The 25117-nt window shown below is 43.4% G+C and overlaps 1 protein-coding gene across 1 annotated transcript in view; it reads left to right on the forward strand.

Moving 5' to 3' along the window:
* Positions 1-25117, forward strand: part of LOC128688250 (netrin receptor UNC5B) — an 812793-nt gene that overhangs the window by 77724 nt on the left and 709952 nt on the right. The window contains exon 2 of the mRNA XM_070086825.1: positions 11320-11500. Within this exon, the coding sequence (XP_069942926.1) occupies positions 11341-11500 (160 nt within the window). The 5' untranslated portion in view covers positions 11320-11340. The remainder of the gene's footprint in view (positions 1-11319; positions 11501-25117) is intronic.

Raw genomic sequence — 25117 nt, forward strand, 5'->3', positions numbered from 1 at the left:
ATATAATTCACAGGAAACACTGCCAGTCATAGAGAACGTATATAACCATACAAGTATTTTGGGTACTTCTACCCAAAGTACTTGTATATACTACTACTACTACTACTACTACTACTACTACTACTACTACTACTACTACTACTACTACTACTGTCATTACCTCTACCACTACTTTTCTACTTCCCTCTTTCCTCTCTTTGTCCCGTCCCTGTCCTCTCGTATATATACTGTCTCCCTTACCTTCGTGTGTTAGTGTGACTTGTCAATGGTACAAGTCGGACCAAAACGTTGTCATAGCTTCTTTCTCCTATGTGCGGGTTATTTGTGTATGCAACGTTTTATACTGTGGATAACTGTGTTTGCGTGAGCTGTATGACTTTTGTGGGTTTACCGCTTCTCGTGAACACATTAACATGCCTGCTAGGCGAGAGAGAGCTAGAGAAAATGCTGTGCGGGTTGGTGGCTGCATATCGGCGTGGCGGCTTGGTGAGGTGTCACTGTGAGAGGTGTCCATCACGTGAGGCTGTCACTGTGAGAGGTGTCCATCACGTGAGGCTGTCACTGTGAGAGGTGTCCATCACGTGAAGCTGTCACTGTGAGAGGTGTCCATCACGTGAAGCTGTCACTGTGAGAGGTGTCCACGTGAGAGATGTCCACGTGAGGCTGTCACTGTGAGAGGTGTCCATCACGTGAGGCTGTCACTGTGAGAGGTGTCCACGTGAAGCTGTCACTGTGAGAGGTGTCCACGTGAGAGGTGTCCACGTGAGGCTGTCACTGTGAGAGGTGTCCATCACGTGTACATAAAATAAGACATTCACTGCGGGTTACGGCATTTTGTTGTCAAGACGTGGCCCACGTCCACCAGAGGCTTTATCATTTCGTTAATTGATAGTGTCTCTGGTAGACGAAGTCTTATCAGTAATACACAGTGCAGAATAAAAACGCACAATATAGTAACTGAAACAATTCACAAATAACGTGCACGAAGAATGAAGCTTATAACAACGTTTTAGTCCGACTTGGACCATTAACTAGTATAATAATGTACCACGATCCGCGGTGTGTATTTTATTTACATAATGTCGCTATATTCTGCCACTGTAAGAGGACAACGAGAACAAATTTCAATTACTCCGTAATGGAAAACTGGAGGAAATAATAGGTAGAACGGACTGTGTGTGTGTGTGTGTGCGTGTGTGTGTGTGTGTGTGTGTGTGTGTGTGTGTGTGTGTGTGTGTGTGTGTGTGTGTGTGTGTGTGTGTGTGCGTGTGTACTTACCTAATTGTGGTTGCAGGGGTCGAGACTCAGCTCCTGGCCCCGCTTCTTCACTGATCGCTACTAGGTCCTCTCCCTCTCTGCTTCCTGAGCTTTGTCATACCTCTTCTTAAAACTATGTATGGTTCCTGCCTCCACTACTTCACTTGCTAGGCTATTCCACTTCCTGACAACTCTATGACTGAAGAAATACTTCCTAACGCCCCTGTGATTCGTCTGAGTCTTCAGCTTCCAGTTGTGACCCCTTGTTTCTGTGCCCCCTCTCTGGAACATCCTATCTCTGTCCACCTTGTCTATTCCCCGCAGTATCTTGTATGTCGTTATCATGTCTCCCCTGACCCTTCTGTGTGTGTGTGTGTGTGTGTGTGTGTGTGTGTGTGTGTGTCATTTGTACACTAGTTCTGGTTTAGGAAATCCTTCCCCCCTCATTGCTCTATTTCAGGGCAGGCCTTGCCGATCAGACTGTTCGTGCTAGCTGCACGCATACCAGTGAAGAAACTACTGAGCGGATGGTCGGGATATTAAAGTTTTGAGGAATTTTTCAAGTCTCTGTTTAAGACAGACGGGTCTATTGGTAATTTCCATTGGACATGAAGAGAAGCGCTGGCAACAACAGCTTGGTTGATTCCGCCATCAACCGCCTGAAAAACGCCTCCGGGTTTCAGTGTCCCCCGCGGCCTGGTCCCAAGCCGAGGACTGGTCTGGGACCTGGGACCATCAAGAGGTCAGTAGGTTGGTGACTGGCGCCCCGCGCGTCACTGACAGTCTCGCCCAGTGAGTGTAAGAACACTTAACATTGTGAACATTGTAAGTTTGTTACACAATCTGTTATGAAGTCACCCCACGTCTGTGTTAAGTTCAGTGACCTCGTCCCCCAACCTATATCCAAACTTTCCCGACCCCCAACCCCCCACCGTTACCCACTCACACAAGGGGGCCCCCAACTTTATCTTCGTCCTTCATTACTCTCTTCACCTTCCCTTCACTTCCCCCATTCGGTAGAGATTGCACTTGTCCCAGACCTGCCACTCGCCCTTCCTACCCTCCTCCCACACCAGATCATTAGCCGGTGTTCACGATGGTGTTCATAATCGTGCTCACGCCGAAGTTCACGCTGGTGTGTGATTGAATATGACAGGGGAACCCATCCTGAGTGATGGAATATGGCAGGGGAACCCATCCTGTGTGATGGAATATGATAGGGGAACCCATCCTGTGTGATGGAATATGACAGGGGAACCCATCCTGTGTGATGGAATATGACAGGGGAACCCATCCTGTGTGATGGAATATGGCAGGGGAACACATCCTGTGTGATGGAATATGACAGGGGAACCCATCCTGTGTGATGGAATATGACAGGGGAACCCATCCTGTGTGATGGAATATGGCAGGGGAACCCATCCTGTGTGATGGAATATGACAGGGGAACCCATCCTGTGTGATGGAATATGACAGGGGAACCCATCCTGTGTGATGGAATATGACAGGGGAACCCATCCTGTGTGATGGAATATGGCAGGGGAACCCATCCTGTGTGATGGAATATGACAGGGGAACCCATCCTATGTGATGGAATATGACAGGGGAACCCATCCTGTGTGATGGAATATGACAGGGGAACCCATCTTGTGTGATGGAATATGACAGGGGAACCCATCCTGTGTGATGGAATATGATAGGGGAACCCATACTGTGTGATGGAATATGACAGGGGAACCCATCCTGTGTGATGGAATATGACAGGGGAACCCATCCTGTGTGATGGAATATGACAGGGGAACCCATCTTGTGTGATGGAATATGACAGGGGAACCCATCCTGTGTGATGGAATATGATAGGGGAACCCATCCTGTGTGATGGAATATGACAGGGGAACCCATCCTGTGTGATGGAATATGACAGGGGAACCCATCCTGTGTGATGGAATATGACAGGGGAACCCATCTTGTGTGATGGAATATGACAGTGTAAACATCATCTGCGTAACAGCACACTGCTGATATAAACAAAAAATAACTACCTAGCTATTTATTAGCAGCAATTACTTAAAATTTGAATAATAATAATTATTATTATCTTCATTTCTACAAGTATGCAATTTAACTGTTACCGATCTAGCTGACTGACATCACTGGTGCTGTACACAGAAAGCCCCTGGTTTTGCAGAACATTCCTTGCGGATTTAGCGCTTTGTTTTGATTATAACATGCAGAGCATTTCTGGTAACTTGGGTTAATCTTATACCCCAGGATGCAACCTACAAGTCTCGGCTAACACCCAGGTATCTACTTACTGCTAGGTGAACAAGGGTTGCGGGTGTATGGAAACATGTCCAACGTTTCACCCGTGCCGGGGATCGATCCAGGATCCCTCAGTGTGTGAGCTGAGGACGCTACCAACTAAGCCACGAGCTCCCGAAGGAGTGGTCAGCGGAATTCATATTACTTGCGCCATCAGCAGTTATAGCGATTGAAACAGCGTTAACAGAAATGATAACAGAAGCGACATTTGCAGAAACAACATAAAAATATCAGGCGTTTTATGACCTGCGGATTTAGCGCTTCCATGTGAATATAATAGCAGTAGTGGTAGTAACGGATAAACAATAACAAATAACAGAAGCAGCAGTGAAATAGGAACAACCCTAACAGTAACAGAAACAAGAGGAACAGCATAAACAATAACAGTAGCTGTAACAGGAAGAGAAACAACGGTAACAGGAACAGGAGAAACAACAGGAACAGCAGCGTTTGGTAAGTATCTTTTGTCTCAGTTCCTATGTCATTGTGGCTTGGAAGAGAAGTTGCTGCGTCACTCTCCCTTCCAGATGTTCGTTCACCCTTTCACCCCTTCCCTCTCCCTTTCCCTTCCTCTTCCCCTCTTAGTCTCTAGTTTACACCTTTGACCGATTAAAATTTAATATCATTCTTGTGAAGTGCTCTCTCCACCTGACCTGTGAACGATGACCACTTGACCTGTGAACGATGACCACCTGACCTGTGAACGATGACCATCTGACCTGTGAACGATGACCACTTGACCTGTGAACGATGACCGCCTGACCTGTGAACGATGACCGCCTGACCTGTGAACGATGGCCATTTGACCTGTGAACGAACGATGGCCACCTGACCTGTGAACGATGACTTCCTAACCTGTGAACGATGACCACTTGACCTGTGAACGATGACCACCTGACCTGTGAACGATGACCACCTGACCTGTGAACGATGACCATCTGACCTGTGAACGATGACCACTTGACCTGTGAACGATGACCGCCTGACCTGCGAACGATGATCACCTGACCTGTGAACGATGGCCATTTGACCTGTGAACGAACGATGGCCACCTGACCTGTGAACGATGACTTTCTAACCTGTGAACGATGACCACCTGACCTGTGAACGATGACGATGTGACGTGTGAACGATGACCACGTGACGTGCGAAGGATGACCACCTGACGTGTGAACGATGACCACCTGACCTGTGAACAATGGCCACCTGACCTTTAAACAGTGACCAACTGACCTTTAAACAATGACCACCTGACCTGTATATGATGACCACCTGACCTGTGAACGATGACCACCTGACCTGCGAACGATGACCACCTGACCTTTAAACAATGACCACCTGACCTGCAAACGATATTAACCTGACCTGTGAACGATGGCCACCTGACCTGTGATCTTGAGATCTTGGATCAGCTTTTGTCTTTTGTCAAGTCCTGGAAGCTGACATGGTTTCCTGGGACTGCAAACTACAAGCACCAACAGCGTGACAAACCAGACCCTCAACCAGGACGCCAGGTTGGAGACATAGGATTTATATCCTATGTGGATTTTTAAGCCTGGATTTAAATCCTGTGTGAATTTTTAAACATGGATTCCATCCTATGTGGATTTTTAAACTTGGATTTAAATACTATATAGATTTTTAAAGCTAGATTTAAATTCCATGTTGATTTTTATACCTGGATTTAAATCCTCTGTGAATATTTCATTATACGTAGCTAAGCAAGGTTCTCGATTTATTTAGGTTCGGTTAAATTAGGTTTAATTAGATCAGACTGACCTCTTTCAGTAAAAGTTAACCAATTATAGCATACCACAACTCTAGTTAGTGAATTATAAGATAAAGGCGATAAAGCGTTCTATTGTACGACCAGAAAGCTGGGACGCTCGGAGGACACTACGAAGATTTATCGAAGACAATGACACTTAGGACATCTACATTGGATATGTTTCGGTCTTGGGACCTTACTGACCTTGGTCAGTAAGGTCCCAGGTGTATGCACTTGTGTTCTTTCATCCATATTTTCGGTGTTGTTCATAGTTTCTAGTGTCAGAAAGTTGTATGTCAGGCAGCCACTATTTAAGTCACCTTCTTGGCTGTCTTAGCAGCAGTGAAATCCTGTCTGTTATTAAGAGGATGGGCTGAGTTTTCAAGAGGAAACTGAGCCACTAACTACTGTAAGTACTTGATCAGATAGGCGTTTATGCACTAGCGGTACGCTAACAGCAACAACCTTGTTAACCAGGCTGGGCTGCAGGAGTAGAACCCCCTCAAAACCTGTCACAAGTGTGTCTGTGAGACATACCTTCAGTATACCTTTGATGTGTTTCGAGAGCATTCTTACCCCTGTAGGCCTGGGATGCTATCAACAGCCTCACCGGGGTTTACTCTCTCCCGCTGACGTCTGACAGATGACAGGGTGACGTGTTAAATTCTCCATCTGACCTGAGACCAAGCGTGATGCGACCTACTAGGGTATCTCTCTTAATGGTTCCAACGATCATCTCCACCTTCCTCGCAGACCGATTTTAAACCTGACCTCGTAAAGGAAAACGTGTAGGAATTAATACTTTTATTAACCAGACAGGAGACTAAATGTAAGTGTAGATTGCCTGTAAGTAGAAGCTTGTAATAATCACAAGTCATCTTACATGCTCTGTGGCAGAAACAAAAGAGGAGCAACAGCCAGAGTGCAAAATATTGAACAGCCTTCCGTTTCCCTCACGTATGACTGCACTATAGCGCCTTGAGACTGACCGGCAGGACCGTCTCAAATACAACCTACCCAACATCCTCCACCTGATTCTCCTTCCTATATATACTCGTGTACTCTTTATTCAGGAAGATCTGTTTGTAACTTGATAAAGCTCACTGTGTGAGCGAAACATGGTTAATAAAACATCGTATTATACCGCATTTGTGTTTATTTTTCCAGTTGTATCAACCATGATAATTGTACCTTTTCTCAGCGTTGTGCTGGACTCTGGGCTCAGCGCTGGAGGTGGGTGATTACATTCAGTGAAATGATAAATGAAGGTCTCGTGTGAGTAATCACGTGCTGATTGATAATGTGATGGTGGTTATACTTGTGTTGGTGCATTATGTCACATTGTGGTGACTGGAGCGCTTGCATGATACAATTATGTGTGTAATAGCTAGGATACTTATGTAAGTGATTAGATACTATGTGATGGTAATTAAAGGTGTTTTACGGTAGCCTGGCGTAATGGTGGTAAGTGAGTAATTTAGACGTAGAGGTTATTTAATCATTTTTATGTAGATACGTGATAGGTGATTAGGCATGTTAATGGGTGCACGAGATGGAGTGTTTTGATTGGTGCAATTAAGCAGTCATTATGCTGTGCTATTTTAGGGTGCTGTATTTTACTCCCTCTTTCCCATCATGACTCACGAAATCGTAATAAGACGACTTCAAAGAAACCACGTTAAGGGTGGGGTTCGAACTCACGGCAAGTGAGTCGTAAAATTCCAGGCCAGTGCTTAAGCCACTGGGTTAGGTTAGGTAAGGTTTGTCAGAAAACAGGTCCAGTGTTTCCTGACGCGTGTCTTAGTGCGTAAGCCACTGGTCCGGCTGGCCCAGTTTCTTGCGCTCTTCCCTGGAGTTTTACGACTCGCCGTGAGTTCGATTCCCATCCACACCGTGTTTTTTTTTCTCCTCTTCCCCTCCACACCCTCCTTTCTCCTATTCGCGTTACTCTGTCTACACTTATTTCCCGTCCCTTTACCTCGTCTTCAATCTTGTCCGACCTCACTCTTCCCTGAGCACTTCCCCTCTCCTTCCCTCCAGACTTTGCCTCTCCTCACTAAGTGAAATGCAACCGAGAAATGACTTCAGCGAGAAGTTTGTTTTTGTGATAAATTGTTAATCTGCACGAAGTTATTTAACATCACAAATAAAATAGTCGAAGTTTCGGCAGTGAAAATTTCAAATATAAATTTGGCTAATAGTCTTGTATGTGAGCCACCAGATGGAACTTACCAGCAGTTTAAAGATCAGTAATCGAAAATCGAACACTGCCTCAAAATTCTTTCATCCGGTCCCAAACATCCTGCTGCTTGTGATTTCAGTTCGAGAAACCTAAAATGGAACAATATTTCAAAGGCTATAATAGCAAAGAAGGTCCCAGGAGGGAGTCTGAATGAAAATAAACTGTTATTACTCTGAGAAATTCGGCTTAATTCAGCAAATAGCGATATCAACTAGATTAGAAATTACTCTTGATCTTATCTTGGCGAGTAATGAGGATCTGCCCTGGATTGTTACGGTATGAAACACACTGAGCACGAACAACACAAAGAATGAGACACTCGTGCATCATTTGGGAATCTTTATGAGGAAACGTTTCGCCAGTCAGTGGCTTCTTCAGTCCAGTACCAAGAAGAACGGTAGAAAAAGAGGAGTTTGAGGAAATCAGTCCCTCAGCCTGGAATCAATGTGTTCAGTGCATCAATCTTGATGGATGGACTGAGGTAGTGGAGTGCGGGAAGAGACGCTTCTCTTATACTCTCCTTACCCTAACTTCCATGAAGCAACAGATGATGACCATAACTAGGCTCTCGGTGTGGTCTGTGAGGTCTTTTGCTAGTTGCCTCTCACATGTAATCCCATGCTTGCTTTTTTTCTCTCTCTCTTCCCCCACCCCCTCCTTCCTTTCCTCCTTCGTCTCGTTATTCTCCCCTTCTCTCTTGCATCTTCATTTATTTTCCAATACCTTATTTCCACCACGTCTTACATATTTGATACCGTTGTATTTAGTGTATATTAGTCTCTCTCTGTTTCTCTCTCTCTTATTTTTTTACACAGGGTTTGACAAGGTTAGGTTAAGGATCCCTAGCTTTATTGACAAGCTTAGAGCTGTTACCTACATCACTTCATTTGAAAACATTTTATTGTTATGAAACATAAGTAGGGAACAGGATGGAATTGGAGCCATCTGTTGGCCAGCATTTTCTCTCTCTCTCTCTCTCTCTCTCTCTCTCTCTCTCTCTCTCTCTCTCTCTCTCTCTCTCTCTCTCTCTCTCTCTCTCTCTCTCTCCCCATATTTCTTCTCCCCCATTCACACTTTCTCCTCCATTCTTCATCATTCCTTAGTAATCCTTTTTTTTTTCCTCTTTGTTTCACTTCACCCTGTCCTTCCTCATGTGTTTGCTGTTTACTTCCATTCTCGCCTGCAGTGTTGGTAGGCAGACAGCAGCACAACAGTTGTCAATACAGTGAGTTTGGAGGTTCCCTACCAACATTACGTCACCTTTTTTTCCGGTTACTGAATGAAAGTTGTTCACTCGGTGGTCCAAACGTGTAATTCAGTTATGATTGGCTGCCTGACTCATGTGAGTGATGGTTATTGCTGATACTCGACTTGAAACCCGTTCTCACACCACCAGGCAGATTTGAACGTTTTCCTGGTTCCGTTCAGGTACCTACGTCATTGCCTGTAGACTATTTCGGGGATCACCGCTCCCGTTTGCTTGGTTCAAGATTAGCCATCCTGGTTGCTAACCTGATCGACCAGGTTGTTTGCGCCAATCGCACGGACTAGCACAAACAACGTATGCGTCACAACCAGACTGATCAGAAACCGACTTCAGGAACTTAACCAGTTTCCACTTGAAGGCAGCTAAGCCATATGTTCATAATTCCCCTTATGTATGAAAGAGGTGTTGAAGAGTGTTGGTACCTTTACACTTTTCTAATTTTCTCCTAGTGTACTCATTGAACGCTTTTTTTCAGTGAAGGCATTTACACTCTTTGCTATAGTAGCGCATAATTTAGGTGTGCAGATACAGGACCAGTTACAGTTATGATAATTTCGCCTGTTTCTTACCTCTTCGAAGTTCATTAGGTTCAGTTTCCTTAGCCAATCTTAGTGCCTTTCCTTCATTCCCTGGACTAGTCTGGCTGTGTGCCTTCACATTTTTGTTGAAAGGAATTGAAACTACACTCTCTTTCTCCGGATCCATATTGACTCGTCTCCCATTTCCCTCGTGTGCTTTTTAATGTTTTATGCCAAGTACCTCACTGATTACTCTCACTCTACCTGATACTGATTCTTCAGGTATCCCACTGATTACTCACCCTACCTGGTACTGATCCTTCAGATACCCCACTGATTACTCTCACCCTACCTGGTACTGATCCTTCAGGTACCCCACTGATTACTCTCACCTTGCCTGGTACTGATCCTTCAGGTATCCCACTGATTATATCTGGTACTCATCCTTCAGGAACCCCATTGATTACTCCTCACCCTACCAGGTACTAATCCTTGATGTGCCCTACTTATTATCCTCACTCAACCTAGTACCGGGAATCTACTATGGGTAGACTACAAGTAGATAAACTATCTTCTATATCCTTTCTTCCTAGCATTCTTGCTTGCCTTTCCATTCCCGCGTCGGTCTGGTGATGGACTGTGTTAAAGGCTTTCTTGCGACCAGGAATGTGTAGCTCGCCCACTCATCTCTAGCTTCTGTGGTTTTCCCTGATCTCCAGCAGGTTCATCAGTCAGGGCTTCACCATCAGATATGTGTTTGCTGAAGGGAGGAAGTGAAAGTTATGATGTGCCATAATCCATAATTCATGTTCATTGGAGGGACTCGGAGTTCTGATTGCTCCTGATACCCAGCAGAGGGACTGGAAGTTCTGAGTGTTACTGATACCCAGCAGAAGGACTGGGAGTTCTGATTGCTCCTGATACCCAGCAGAAGGACTGGGAGTTCTGATTGCTCCTGATACCCAGCAGAGGGACTGGGAGTTCTGATTGTTCCTGATACCCAGCAGAGGGACTGGGAGTTCTGATTGGCCGTAATGCATGTCTGGGGAAGAGGGTAATGGAATTATTATAATCAAGGGGGAAGCGCTAAACCCATAGAATTATACAGCACCTGTGGGAGGATGTGGACGGTATTTAGGCTTAATTCAGGGAACTGGAGCACAGATCCAGTTCCCTAGATCTAAAGCTCCTCACCAGCATCAAGAAATCTTCTTGAGGGGAGAGGGTAATGCAGCGGGTGGAATAATCAACGGTAGTGGTGGTGATTGTAAGTTATACTCATCAGTGGTTATACTTTTGATATAGCTTTGATAAGTTTCGAGAGTCTTCTATGGCCAGGCTCGTCTGGTGCTTGCCTGGTCAACCAGGCTGTTGCTGCTGGAGGCCCGCTGCCCCATCACAGCCTGATTGATCTGGCACCTGGTGAAGATACTTGTCGAGTTTTCTCTTGAAGACTGGTGGTGGTGATTAAAAGATGCGATTGAAAGCTATTCACTTAAACGGAAGTGGTGAAGGTGGTGATGGTAGTTTTGATTGAGAGCTCTTCACCTCAACGGTGGTGGTGGTAGTGGTGATTGTAGTGTAAAGTGGTGATAGTGGTGATGGTTACAGTTGGTACACGTCAGTGGTGGTGGATGGTGATCGGGTGTTCATGGGTAGGAGGTCTGGCGAGGCGTCCTCACTCACACTGAATTACTTAATTGAATCAGAAAGAAAATTTGGTGCGTGCGATATGAAGGACTGATGGGAGTCTCTGATATGGTTTTTTATATAGCAGAAAATTTTTTTTACTTGAATTTTGGGCAACATTTTTTATCTTTTTTTTCCCTGACATGGGTTGCCAGATGTTTTGATTATTTGAAATATTTTTATTTTATTCGTGGTTTGATGTCTGCCAATAAGAATTCCCCTCAGATCTAATTATTTTATTTTTTAATGGTTTCAGATGTGAGGGGAGGCGGGCAGGATGGTGAAATGGGTCCAGGGGGAGCGGCGCCCCCTCCCTGGTTCCCCCTGCCCCCCACAGCAGCACCTGCTGCCCCTCTTGCTGCTGATGCTTCTGCTGCTTGCAGCTGCACCTCTCCTACCCCCCGTCTCCGCCGAGCCTGCTCCCCAACCTGGCCCAGGTGAGTACTGCTGTGCTTCTCACCGTTGAAGACTCATGATACAGAACTAGTGTTATCATCCCCTTCTTTGAGTCAAAACTGATTGACTTTCATTTCCATGCTGTATGACCCCATTATTCCTTAGCGCTTTTCTAATGAATAAATATGTAATGAATCTGTAGTTGTTGTGCTGCTGCTGGTGTTACTGATGCAGTATATGTCATGTTGTTCTTGGTGTTACTAATGCAGCTTATGGTACTAATAGTGTTGCTGTTACTAATGTATCATGTCTCGGGTAACCATGGAATCACTTGACTTGCATTAAGCCACCGATCCCATAAACATTAACACCGTCCCAGGTCCATAATCATGAAGGTCAGATTCATCAAAAAAAATACTGGAAAAGCACTATCACACGCTTTGTATATTGTGTGGCGTCATCTAAGACGTTCTAAAACCACAGATATCCTCCACAATCCACACACGTGACAGTGTAGCTATTGCAAATTTCCTATAGGCTAGTATGTCGCACATTATAACAATATTTGGGAAAGTTTTAAGAAGAGAGATTACTGAAGACATAGAAGCTAGTCGCAGTGTTGTTATTGATTAAATATCACTTGTTCATGGTTACAATACCATATATACTGCTGGTGGAGGCTAGTACACCAAACTTGGAGGAGGATGAAATTAGCTCTGAAGCATCATCGTATGTCCTCGGATCACGATACAACACCTAGCTCTGCTGGGTGCGTGATTCTTGTAGGATTGTATGGTCCCTTGGGTTAGAGCGTCGTGGAATTTTCGCTAACCATCAGGCGGGCTAAAACAACACAGGTTCGAATCTTCGGCTAATCGCAGCCGAATGGGTAAAACTTGCGATTTTGGTTTAAATAGCAACACTCTTCTTGCCGAATAAAGCAAGCGAAAATTTGTGTATGCAATAATTTAGCAAAAATCATTCTGAACCTAACGAAAATAATATATTTCATTGTGTTTGTTTATTATTAAATTAATGTAAACTTATCTAAAATATATTTAGTTGGATTAGGCTAAATTAAATTGCGCTTGTTATAATAAGGTTAGGTAAGTTTTGTAAGGTTCTTGTGGTACAAAATTATTTTTTTTACATTAACATAAATGCAAAAAAATATTTAAACGTACAAGAGAAAATTTTAGAAAGGACTTAATTTTAAACGAGTTCTTGCTAATTGACCAGCTTTACCCATTCGGCACGACATATATATAGGTTCTAGTCTCCTTCGACCTGAGATTAGTGTTTGTTAATATTTCGCCTTTTCTGCGAATTCTAAACACACACACACACACACACACACACACACACATATATATATTATATATTATATATATATATATATATATATATATATTTATATATATATATATATATGTCGTGCCGAATATGTAAAACTGGTCAATTAGCAAGAACTCATTTAAAATTAAGTCTTTCTAAAATTTTCTCTTATACGTTTAAAGATATATATTTTTCATTAATGTTGATGTAAAAATTTATAATTTTGCACCAAAGGGAACTTAGAAAACTTACCTAACCTTATTATAGCAAGAACAATTTATTTTGGCCTAACCCAACTAAATATATTTTAGATTTGTTTACAATAATTTAATACTAAACAAACACAGTGAAATATATTTTTTTCGTTAGGTTCAGAATGATTTTGGCGAAATTATTGCATACACAAATTTTCACTTGTCCTATATGGCAAGATGAACGTTGCTATTTAAGCCAAGATCGCAAGTTCTGCCTATTCGGCACGACATATATATATATATATATATATATATATATATATATATATATATATATATATATATATATATATATATATATATTGTGGTTACAGGAAAGTGGGTGCAGGAGGGAAGAGGAGCGATTGGTGGAATGATGATGTAAAGAGAGTAGTAAGGGAGAAAAAGTTAGCATATGAGAAGTTTTTACAAAGTAGAAGTGATGCAAGGAGGGAAGAGTATATGGAGAAAAAGAGAGAAGTTAAGAGAGTGGTGAAGCAATGTAAAAAGAGAGCAAATGGGAGAGTGGGTGAGATGTTATCAACAAATTTTGTTGAAAATAAGAAAAAGTTTTGGAGTGAGATTAACAAGTTAAGAAAGCCTAGAGAACAAATGGATTTGTCAGTTAAAAATAGGAGAGGAGAGTTATTAAATGGAGAGTTAGAGGTATTGGGAAGATGGAAGGAATATTTTGAGGAATTGTTAAATGTTGATGAAGATAGGGAAGCTGTGATTTCGTGTATAGGGCAAGGAGGAATAACATCTTGTAGGAGTGAGGAAGAGCCAGTTGTGAGTGTGGGGGAAGTTCGTGAGGCAGTAGGCAAAATGAAAGGGGGTAAGGCAGCCGGGATTGATGGGATAAAGATAGAAATGTTAAAAGCAGGTGGGGATATAGTTTTGGAGTGGTTGGTGCAATTATTTAATAAATGTATGGAAGAGGGTAAGGTACCTAGGGATTGGCAGAGAGCATGCATAGTTCCTTTGTATAAAGGCAAAGGGGATAAAAGAGAGTGCAAAAATTATAGGGGGATAAGTCTGTTGAGTGTACCTGGTAAAGTGTATGGTAGAGTTATAATTGAAAGAATTAAGAGTAAGACGGAGAATAGGATAGCAGATGAACAAGGAGGCTTTAGGAAAGGTAGGGGGTGTGTGGACCAGGTGTTTACAGTGAAACATATAAGTGAACAGTATTTAGATAAGGCTAAAGAGGTCTTTGTGGCATTTATGGATTTGGAAAAGGCATATGACAGGGTGGATAGGGGGGCAATGTGGCAGATGTTGCAAGTGTATGGTGTAGGAGGTAGGTTACTGAAAGCAGTGAAGAGTTTTTACGAGGATAGTGAGGCTCAAGTTAGAGTATGTAGGAAAGAGGGAAATTTTTTCCCAGTAAAAGTAGGCCTTAGACAAGGATGTGTGATGTCACCGTGGTTGTTTAATATATTTATAGATGGGGTTGTAAGAGAAGTAAATGCGAGGGTCTTGGCAAGAGGCGTGGAGTTAAAAGATAAAGAATCACACACAAAGTGGGAGTTGTCACAGCTGCTCTTTGCTGATGACACTGTGCTCTTGGGAGATTCTGAAGAGAAGTTGCAGAGATTGGTGGATGAATTTGGTAGGGTGTGCAAAAGAAGAAAATTAAAGGTGAATACAGGAAAGAGTAAGGTTATGAGGATAACAAAAAGATTAGGTGATGAAAGATTGAATATCAGATTGGAGGGAGAGAGTATGGAGGAGGTGAATGTATTCAGATATTTGGGAGTGGACGTGTCAGCGGATGGGTCTATGAAAGATGAGGTGAATCATAGAATTGATGAGGGAAAAAGAGTGAGTGGTGCACTTAGGAGTCTGTGGAGACAAAGAACTTTGTCCTTGGAGGCAAAGAGGGGAATGTATGAGAGTATAGTTTTACCAACGCTCTTATATGGGTGTGAAGCGTGGGTGATGAATGTTGCAGCGAGGAGAAGGCTGGAGGCAGTGGAGATGTCATGTCTGAGGGCAATGTGTGGTGTGAATATAATGCAGAGAATTCGTAGTTTGGAAGTTAGGAGGAGGTGCGGGATTACCAAAACTGTTGTCCAGAGGGCTGAGGAAGGGTTGTTGAGGTGGTTCGGACATGTAGAGAGAATGGAGCGAAACAGAATGACTTCAAGAGTGTATCAGTCTGTAGTGGAAGGAAGGCGGGGTAGGGGTCGGCCTAGGAAGGGTTGGAGGGAGGGGGTAAAGGAGGTTTTGTGTGCGAGGGGCTTGGACTTCCAGCAGGCATGCGTGAGCGTGTTTGATAGGAGTGAATGGAGACAAATGGTTTTTAATACTTGACGTGCTGTTGGAGTGTGAGCAAGGTAACATTTATGAAGGGATTCAGGGAAACCGGCGGGCCGGACTTGAGTCCTGGAGATGGGAAGTACAGTGCCTGCACCCTGAAGGAGGGGTGTTAATGTTGCAGTTTAAAAACTATAGTGTAAAGCACCCTTCTGGCAAGACAGTGATGGAGTGAATGATGGTGAAAGTTTTTCTTTTTCGGGCCACCCTGCCTTGGTGGGAATCGGCCGGTGTGATAATAATAAAAATAATATATATATATATATATATATATATATATATATATATATATATATATATATATATATATTAAAGTTTTGTAATGGCAAACGAAATGCATGTAAGAGAAATGACAGGAAAGACGGACACTGGTCTCCCTACCTGGAGGTCGTTCCAAGGATCAACGCCCCCGCGGCCCAGTCCTTAACCAGGCCTCCCGCTAGATCAGGGCCTGACCAACCAGGCTGTTACTGCTGTCCACACATAACCCAGCCCGGCTGATCGAGTAGTGACTGTAGGTACCCTTAATTTTCTAGTAAATGGCAACCAAAGTAATAAGTCAACTAAATAATATCGAGGGCTGTCACGGTGTAAAAATCTGCTCCTCTAAGATTAGTAGTCGCCACAGTTATATTTATCATTCTTATATCCGACATTGGAAAATAAATCACAGCACTGTTTCATTCTTTATACATATCGAGCTAATGTATACCAGACCTTCTAGAGGGCCACAGGAAGCAATGGAAAGATTGAGGAAATAAAAACTGAAGGGGAGTATAAAACAAAGCATCAGTAGAGAAGAAGATGACTTAGAAATAATGTCAGATCTTACATTCAAGACACACTGCAAGGAAAATGATACACTGGATAACTAGAACCTTCACCTTCTACAGAAACAAAAGATGTCAAGCCGGTAATGATACTGTTTAAGTCACTTTTTCTCCTAGTCAGGAATATTACTACACACAGCTCTGGTGGCCTGGTGGTTAACGCTCTCGCTTCACACGGTGAGGGCCTGGGTTCGATTCCCAGCCAGAGTAGAAACATTGGACGTGTTTCTTTCCACCTGTTGTCTATGTTCCCCATCAGTAAAATGGGTACCTGGGTGTTAGTCGACTGGTGTGGGTCGCATCCTGGGACACTGACCTAAGGAGGCCTGGTCACAGACCGGGCCGCGGGGGCGTTGACCCCCGGAACTCTCTCCAGATAAACTCCAGATAAACAGCTTCTTCTGAAACATCCAAAATTACAGATCTGTAAAATGTTGAGATCTTTCACTGCCTGTACAGATATAATCATTTAAATTATATGGTACGTCTAGTACCTTGAATTTTACTTCTTGGAATGAAGGCGAGAAAGATATGTAATTCATCCCTGGAGAATTATAGAGGGATTAGTTCCAAACTTGCAGACGGAAATCGCCTGAAAGAGTAAGAAGGTAGGTAAACACTGCAAAATCCCCCCTCCCCCTCACCCCCACAATAAAAACCAGGGATGCAGTTAGTGAACTAAGAGTTAGCCTAATAAGTGTAAAGGGCCCAAGACTTTTCTTCGACATTCTCCCTACATACATGAGGGAAATTAAAAATACGCTCCTAGCTGTCTTCAAGAGTAATCTTGTTAACTTCGTCTATGTATCTTGAACATATACTCACTGGAGCGGAGGAGAGAGATACATGATAATATATACCTGGAAAGTACTCGAGGGCTTGATCTCAAATCTCCACACTGTTATAACAACATAGTGCAGTGAGAGATATGAGAGGTGCACAATAAACCCATTGAGGAGCGGGGTTGCGGTGGCCACAATACGGGAGCACCGTATCAACATTCGGGGCCCCAAAATATTCAACTTCTTGCCAGAAGATATTAGAAACACGGTTGGAACAAGTGTGGAAGTCTTCAAGAGAAAATTGGACAAGTATCTTCACCAGGTGCCACATCAACTAGGCTGTGATGGATATGTGGGGCAGCGAGCCTCCAGCAGCAACGGTCTGGTTGAGCAGGCAAGCACCAGACGAGCTTGGCCGATGACCGGGCTCCGAGAGCAGTAAGACTCAAAATTCTTCAAAAGTATATCAAAGGTAAGCTAGTTTTTCATCAGTCGGGGTTTGTTACAAGTCGCTAGAACCAACAACCTGATTGATCAATCCATCAGTCACGACGCCTGGTCTGGGACCAGGCCAAAGTGACGATTAACCGGAGAATCAACAACAGGTAGACAACAGATGGAAAATACAATAAGGTCAGGTTCCAAATGCAGATGCAACAAATACAGCGAGATATATGACATTTTTATACAACGATGAATTTACAGCTTATTTCAAAACTGAAGCTACAGGATGCGACCACCAGTGCTCGGCTAGCACCCAGGTACCTATCAACTGCTAGGTAAACAGAAGCAACAGGTGTAAGAGGGGACTATCCCGTCCGTTCTGACTGGCCTGTGATTGATCCCGGGTCCTACTGTTGTGTGCTGGAGGAGTCACCACTGGGCTACGAGTCACTTCCTGAAAGAATTTAGCCAATTTCTTCAATCCATTGCAGATCAGGTGGGCCGAGGCGCCTGGCTGTCAGCCAAGATGCATGGTCTGAGACTGGGTCGCGGGGGCGAGGACCACGAGAACCATCAACAGATCAATAGGAATGTCAATAGATGGAGCAGGTGTTTTGTGTTGTTGTTCCTTCTGCGGGTCACCACCTTATTTCACCTTGTTATTGTCTCTTCCTGGCGTCGAGGTGACATCCTTACGCGTTACAACCTTCACTTGTCACTTGACATCCTGACTTCCATTCTGACCTCCACCCTGACCTCCATCTTAACCTCCTATTCCTATCCTCTTCACATCATCATCATATATTTCTTTTGCTTCTCTTTAGTATCTTAATATTATTTTCCCGCTTCGTATTATTCCCTTATTTTTGTTTTTATTAATTTTCTTCTTCCTTTGATTACTCTGGCCAAGAAAAGTTTCAGTCCGCATTTCAAAATATTGATTTTCAACTACTTTTGGGACGCTGCATTCAAATCCGAACTTTTGCTAACAGAAGCAGCCTGGTTGAACAGACAGTCAATAAGGAAGCCCTCGAAATCTGCCACAGGAATATCACAGGTCCTCCTCCTAATCATTCTCCTCCTCTTCTTCCTCCTCCTCTTCCTCCTCCTGATAGCCGAAGCAGCAGCAAAAATAGCTTATAGTCAGGTCCTGGTAGGGGCTGTGGGATGTAAAACTGGTGGCGTGAAAGATGGTGATAATAACGCGGGGAATTAGGCGGCGCCATACTTGCTGTCAGATTATGGTAATAGATGGCGCTGGTCTCGGGCACCGCCATCTACTGGGGCTCTGGGCTTAGGACCTTGATTGGTGGGGCTCTCAGTGTAGCTTAATTTGAGGCTTTCTTGCAGCTTGATGATGGCTGATTAAGCTTATATTGCAACCTGGCAGGTGAACTAAATGTTGATGAAGATTCTACGATTGGCTGTGTTGTTAGTTGATTTGATTGAACGATTGGCTGTGTTGTTAGTTGATTGAGGCAGCCTAGTAAATTGATTGAAGCAGCCTTGCATGTCCAATAGAAGCACAACTAGGTTGATCAGGAACTAACTTGAGAAACTTATCCATTTTTTTTTTAAGACAACCAGGCGTTTGTTGGTAATCTCCCTCATGTATGGAGGACGTTAAAAAGTCGTCTTGGCCCCTTCACACTTATTGAGTTTCTTAGTATACCTGTCACAGCCCTACTGTTCACTGCGGGTTCTTCTACACAGTCTGCCAAGCCTCACTGCTGTGATCCATTGAAGGTGAGATCGTCTCATCATAATCACTCCTAGGTCTCTCACATTAGTTTTACGCTCTGTTCAGTGATTAGAGTTTGCTTCATACGCCATTTCTTTCCTCAGTCCTTCCATAAAGGAGTAACTGAAACTCGTTCTCATTAGAAGATGAAGTAGAAAATACAGAAAAAAACACAATCAGATATCAACAAAGTCTACAAGGGGGCAAACGAAAATAACCTGTATTTCATTGGTGACGAATTTCTGCTGCTTATATATAAGAAGAATGAAAAACTTAAAACAAACATAGTATACAAAACGAAGGCAAGACATTTTTATGAACGCGAGAGCAGATTAAAGACTAAGAAATAATGTCAGATAATCTATCATATAGAGAACACAGTGAGGCGAATGCATCAAGGCCAGAAAAATGACAAGGTGAATAATGAGAACCTTAGAAATAAGAGAAGCAACGCCATTGGCGATGATTTTCAAATTAATTTGCTCTTGCACCTGGGATATTGCCGTGTGGCCACGACACTTTTCAAAGCAGAAGAGAAAACAGACGCATGAATTATATATAGAGACCTGTACCCATCATTGTAGCCTATAGGTTACCAGTAGTTACTTCCGGGGAGGTCATCAGCTCAGCGGCCTGTCCCAGACCAGGATCCTACCTGCGAAGGTCCGGTCTGGGATTAGGCTGCGGAGGGTGGAGGCGGCGATCTCTGAAAGTGGCCACAAGTAACTTAATGGCTACCGTTCTGTATACAGAAGTGAGAGATGTAGGTGTATAGTGAACTCTGTAAAAAAAAAAAAAAAGCGTGTCATAAGCACAGTTTGAGAACACTGTCAACATCTGTGGTCCACGACTTTTCAACTTATTACCGACAGATATCAGAAATATTGTCAGAACGTAGGCAGAAAGTTTCAGAGGGTGACTGCACATCACTCTCTTTCAAGTGCTCGATTAGTCGGGTTTAATGGCTGAGGCGTTTGCGCGCCCTTGGCACCAACAGCTTGATAAACCAGTTAGTCAACAGGGATGCCTGGTCTCGATCACAGGTTTACCTTCCCTTCAGACTTCCGCTTTCCTAATACCCTTCCTCCTCTCTCTCTCTCTCTCTCTCTCTCTCTCTCTCTCTCTCTCTCTCTCTCTCTCTCTCTCTCTCTCTCTCTCTCTCTGACAGATGGCGTCCTGGCGCCGTGGTTGACTAGTGTTTGATGATACCTGCTCTTTGTGTCCTCATCTGATTACCGCTATTCATATAGGTCGTTATGGAAAGGGTGGCGGGGAGGTACCATGTTCCTCAGCAAGTGTTGGGAAGGGGTGATGGGGAGGTAACATGACCCTCAGCAAGTGTTGGGGAAGGGGTGGTGGGGAGGTTGGTTGTCCTGCAGCAAGTGTTGTGGGTGAAGGGGTGGATGGGGAGGTAGTGTGTGTGTATATGTATATACATGTCGTGCCGAATAGGTAAAATTGGTCAGCAAGAACTAATTTAAAATTAAGTTCTTTCTAAAATTTTCTCTTATACGTTTCAAGATATATTTTTCATTTATATTAATGTAAAAATTAATAATTTTATACCAAAAGAACCTTAAAAAACTTTCCTAACCTTGTTATAACAAGCACAATTTAATTTACCCTAATCCAGCTAAATATATTGTAGATAAGTTTACAATTATTGAATAAACAAACACAATGAAATATATTTTCTTGTTAGGTTCTTAATGATTTTTGTGAAATTATTGCATACACAAATTTTCGCTTGCATTATTCGGCAAGAAGAGCGTTGCTATTTAAGCTAAAATCGCAAGTTTTACCCCTTCACCATATATATATATATATATATATATATATATATATATATATATATATATATATATATATATATATATATATATATATATATATATATATGAAAACTCTCGAATCCCATTAATGGTCATAGCTTTAAGGTTAGCAGAAAGGAAATTGGGGTGAATACTGTGTTATGAAGGGCAGACCTCTTTGTGTTAGTTAAATATCCATCTGTCCAATTGTCCGGCTACACCACTGGTACACATTTGACCATGTTCACACTTGTCAAAGACTTCTACACAGTTATAGTTTACGCTAACTGCATTTTGATAATCTTCCAATGTTGTAATGATCCTTGCTGTAATAGACAGTAATTGTGAGAGTCAGGAGAGATCCGCTTTAATTAAACCCACGTTGCCCCAGTTTGTGCTGCTCTTGTGAAATCCTGTCATATGATTTTTGTTAATGTAAGACGTCGGTGCTATACGTATCTTTTTTTTTTTTTTTTTCAATTTTTTTTCCACCTTTGTGGAGTGAGGTTATATCCATGGTTTTATTATCTGAAGGATGAATGCTGTGTCCAGGCTCCGTCTCCATATAGGGATTTTAAGGCACGTGATGCTTTTTTTCATATTTTTTACCCTTGATGAATATGGAGTTCGAGGCATCTGGGCCTGGGACTGAGTGCGTGGCCATACTGTCAATGGCTTCTTATAAACCGAGTTAGGGTTATATCACAAATTATGGAGATGTCGACAAACCAAATGAATTTTTCATTCGTGGAAAATTCATTTGGTTTGCCAATCTTTGGTCTGATTAATGGCTCGCCGAACACATTCATAGAGTGATCAGTTTTTCATTAATTTCTTTGTCATCAGTGTAAGTTCTTTCTGTATGCAGAGGCCTGATACTAGTTGTGATTTTTGTCTTGTGTTTTATATATGAGGAAAAAGTCTTTTTGGTTTCTTTCAGTTTCAATTTTTTTTGGTTCGGTCTCTGATAGACCTTATACGATGCAATCAGTTTGAATTTACATGTTCACTGCACAAGTGTTTCGTCTCGTTCTTGAGAAAGTCTACAGCCTTACGTAAATCCTGTGATCTTTAGACTTCGCCCGTAGAGGGAGCGTCTCTCTCTTTCTAATTTGCATCTTCACTATTTTTCTTCTAAATGGTAGGTGTCAGTTTTATAATATTTCCACATGTGTGTTTATGTTGTGTGGCTAAAGTTCATTGTGTATGTAGATCTGAACTTCGAGTTTGCAAACAATTGCAGAGCCTCATTGCGATTTTAAGATCAAGAATATTGTCTAATCTGGTTGTTCCACTATCTGCTATCTTACTACAGAGTAATTGGGACTTCTGTTATTATAACATATGGTGTATTCTAACTATTAAGTGTTTTAAAATTATAAATCACTAAGCAACAGAATAAATGAGACGGTGTTTGAAAGATTTTTTCAAGGCAGTGTTCGATTTTCTGTAGCTGATCTGTACACTGCAGGGATGCTGTGTCTGATGATTTACATAGAAGAACAATAACTTTGGTATTTAATTTTCACATAGTTCCCAGGGATGATAAGCTGATCAATCAGGCCAATAGGATCACCTATAAGTCCGTCTTCCATCTTAAGTAACGAACATGAAGATACCTACGTTAGGAAGCACTTAGATATATTCCGCGTTACCTGACCTAAGCATTCCGTTTATGTTCATGCTGGTAGGTTAAACTGAGATAAATAAATATTTAATATTTTTAAAGGTTGAGATCGGGCAGAAAAAAACAAACTGTAATGCGTGCGAAAATACTCGTGCTATTTCGAGGTCAAGATTTACCGTGAAGTAGGAGGGAGGAATCAGGGTCACCCTCAGCTGTAGCAGTAATTCCAACAACAACAACAACAACAACAACAACAACAGCAGCAGCAGCAACAGCAACAACACCTGCATCACATATGTTATCATCAACATATGATAATATATTGAAGCTTGTTGGTTTTCGTCTTATTTAATCAAATTCAGAACAGTTGGTGTTGCCGTGAGTGGTTCGCACCAGTCATGTGTGGCCTGTTGTACCAGCTGGTGTTGTTGTGAGTGGTTCACACCAGTCATGTGTGACCTGTTGTACCAGCTGGTGGTGTTGTTGAGTGGTTCACACCAGTCATGTGTGACCTGTTGTACCAGCTGGTGTTGTTGTTGAGTGGTTCACACCAGTCATGTGTGGCCTGTTGTACCAGCTGGTGTTGTTGTTGAGTGGTTCACACCAGTCATGTGTGGCCTGTTGTACCAGCTGGTGTTGTTGTTGAGTGGTTCACACCAGTCATGTGTGGCCTGTTGTACCAGCTGGTGTTGTTGTGAGTGGTTCACACCAGTCATGTGTGGCCTGTTGTACCAGCTGGTGTTGTTGTGAGTGGTTCACACCAGTCATGTGTGACCTGTTGTACCAGCTGGTGTTGTTGTGAGTGGTTCACACCAGTCATGTGTGACCTGTTGTACCAGCTGGTGTTGTTGTTGAGTGGTTCACACCAGTCATGTGTGGCCTGTTGTACCAGCTGGTGTTGTTGTTGAGTGGTTCACACCAGTCATGTGTGGCCTGTTGTACCAGCTGGTGTTGTTGTGAGTGGTTCACACCAGTCATGTGTGGCCTGTTGTACCAGCTGGTGTTGTTGTGAGTGGTTCACACCAGTCATGTGTGACCTGTTGTACCAGCTGGTGTTGTTGTGAGTGGTTCACACCAGTCATGTGTGACCTGTTGTACCAGCTGGTGTTGTTGTTGAGTGGTTCACACCAGTCATGTGTGGCCTGTTGTACCAGCTGGTGTTGTTGTTGAGTGGTTCACACCAGTCATGTGTGGCCTGTTGTACCAGCTGGTGTTGTGAGTGGTTCACACCAGTCATGTGTGGCCTGTTGTACCAGCTGGTGTTGTTGTGAGTGGTTCACACCAGTCATGTGTGACCTGTTGTACCAGCTGGTGTTGTTGTGAGTGGTTCACACCAGTCATGTGTGGCCTGTTGTACCAGCTGGTGTTGTTGTGAGTGGTTCACACCAGTCTTGTGTGGCCTGTTGTACCAGCTGGTGTTGCTGTGAGTGGTTCACACCAGTCATGTGTGACCTGTTGTACCAGCTGGTGTTGTTGTGAGTGGTTCACACCAGTCATGTGTGGCCTGTTGTACCAGCTGGTGTTGCTGTGAGTGGTTCACACCAGTCATGTGTGGCCTGTTGTACCAGCTGGTGTTGCTGTGAGTGGTTCACACCAGTCATGTGTGACCTGTTGTACCAGCTGGTGTTGTTGTGAGTGGTTCACACCAGTCATGTGTGGCCTGTTGTACCAGCTGGTGTTGTTGTGAGTGGTTCACACCAGTCTTGTGTGGCCTGTTGTACCAGCTGGTGTTGCTGTGAGTGGTTCACACCAGTCATGTGTGACCTGTTGTACCAGCTGGTGTTGTTGTGAGTGGTTCACACCAGTCTTGTGTGGCCTGTTGTACCAGCTGGTGTTGTTGTGAGTGGTTCACACCAGTCATGTGTGGCCTGTTGTACCAGCTGGTGTTGTTGTGAGTGGTTCACACCAGTCTTGTGTGGCCTGTTGTACCAGCTGGTGTTGCTGTGAGTGGTTCACACCAGTCATGTGTGACCTGTTGTACCAGCTGGTGTTGTTGTGAGTGGTTCACACCAGTCTTGTGTGGCCTGTTGTACCAGCTGGTGTTGTTGTGAGTGGTTCACACCAGTCTTGTGTGGCCTGTTGTACCAGCTGGTGTTGTTGTGAGTGGTTCACACCAGTCATGTGTGGCCTGTTGTACCAGCTGGTGTTGTTGTGAGTGGTTCACACCAGTCATGTGTGGCCTGTTGTACCAGCTGGTGTTGCTGTGAGTGGTTCACACCAGTCATGTGTGACCTGTTGTACCAGCTGGTGTTGTTGTGAGTGGTTCACACCAGTCATGTGTGGCCTGTTGTACCAGCTGGTGTTGTTGTGAGTGGTTCACACCAGTCATGTGTGGCCTGTTGTACCAGCTGGTGTTGTTGTGAGTGGTTCACACCAGTCATGTGTGGCCTGTTGTACCAGCTGGTGTTGTTGTGAGTGGTTCACACCAGTCATGTGTGACCTGTTGTACCAGCTGGTGTTGTTGTGAGTGGTTCACACCAGTCTTGTGTGGCCTGTTGTACCAGCTGGTGTTGCTGTGAGTGGTTCACACCAGTCA

The sequence above is a fragment of the Cherax quadricarinatus genome, chromosome 19, assembly GCF_038502225.1.
Source record: "Cherax quadricarinatus isolate ZL_2023a chromosome 19, ASM3850222v1, whole genome shotgun sequence".
Taxonomy (NCBI): domain Eukaryota; kingdom Metazoa; phylum Arthropoda; class Malacostraca; order Decapoda; family Parastacidae; genus Cherax; species Cherax quadricarinatus.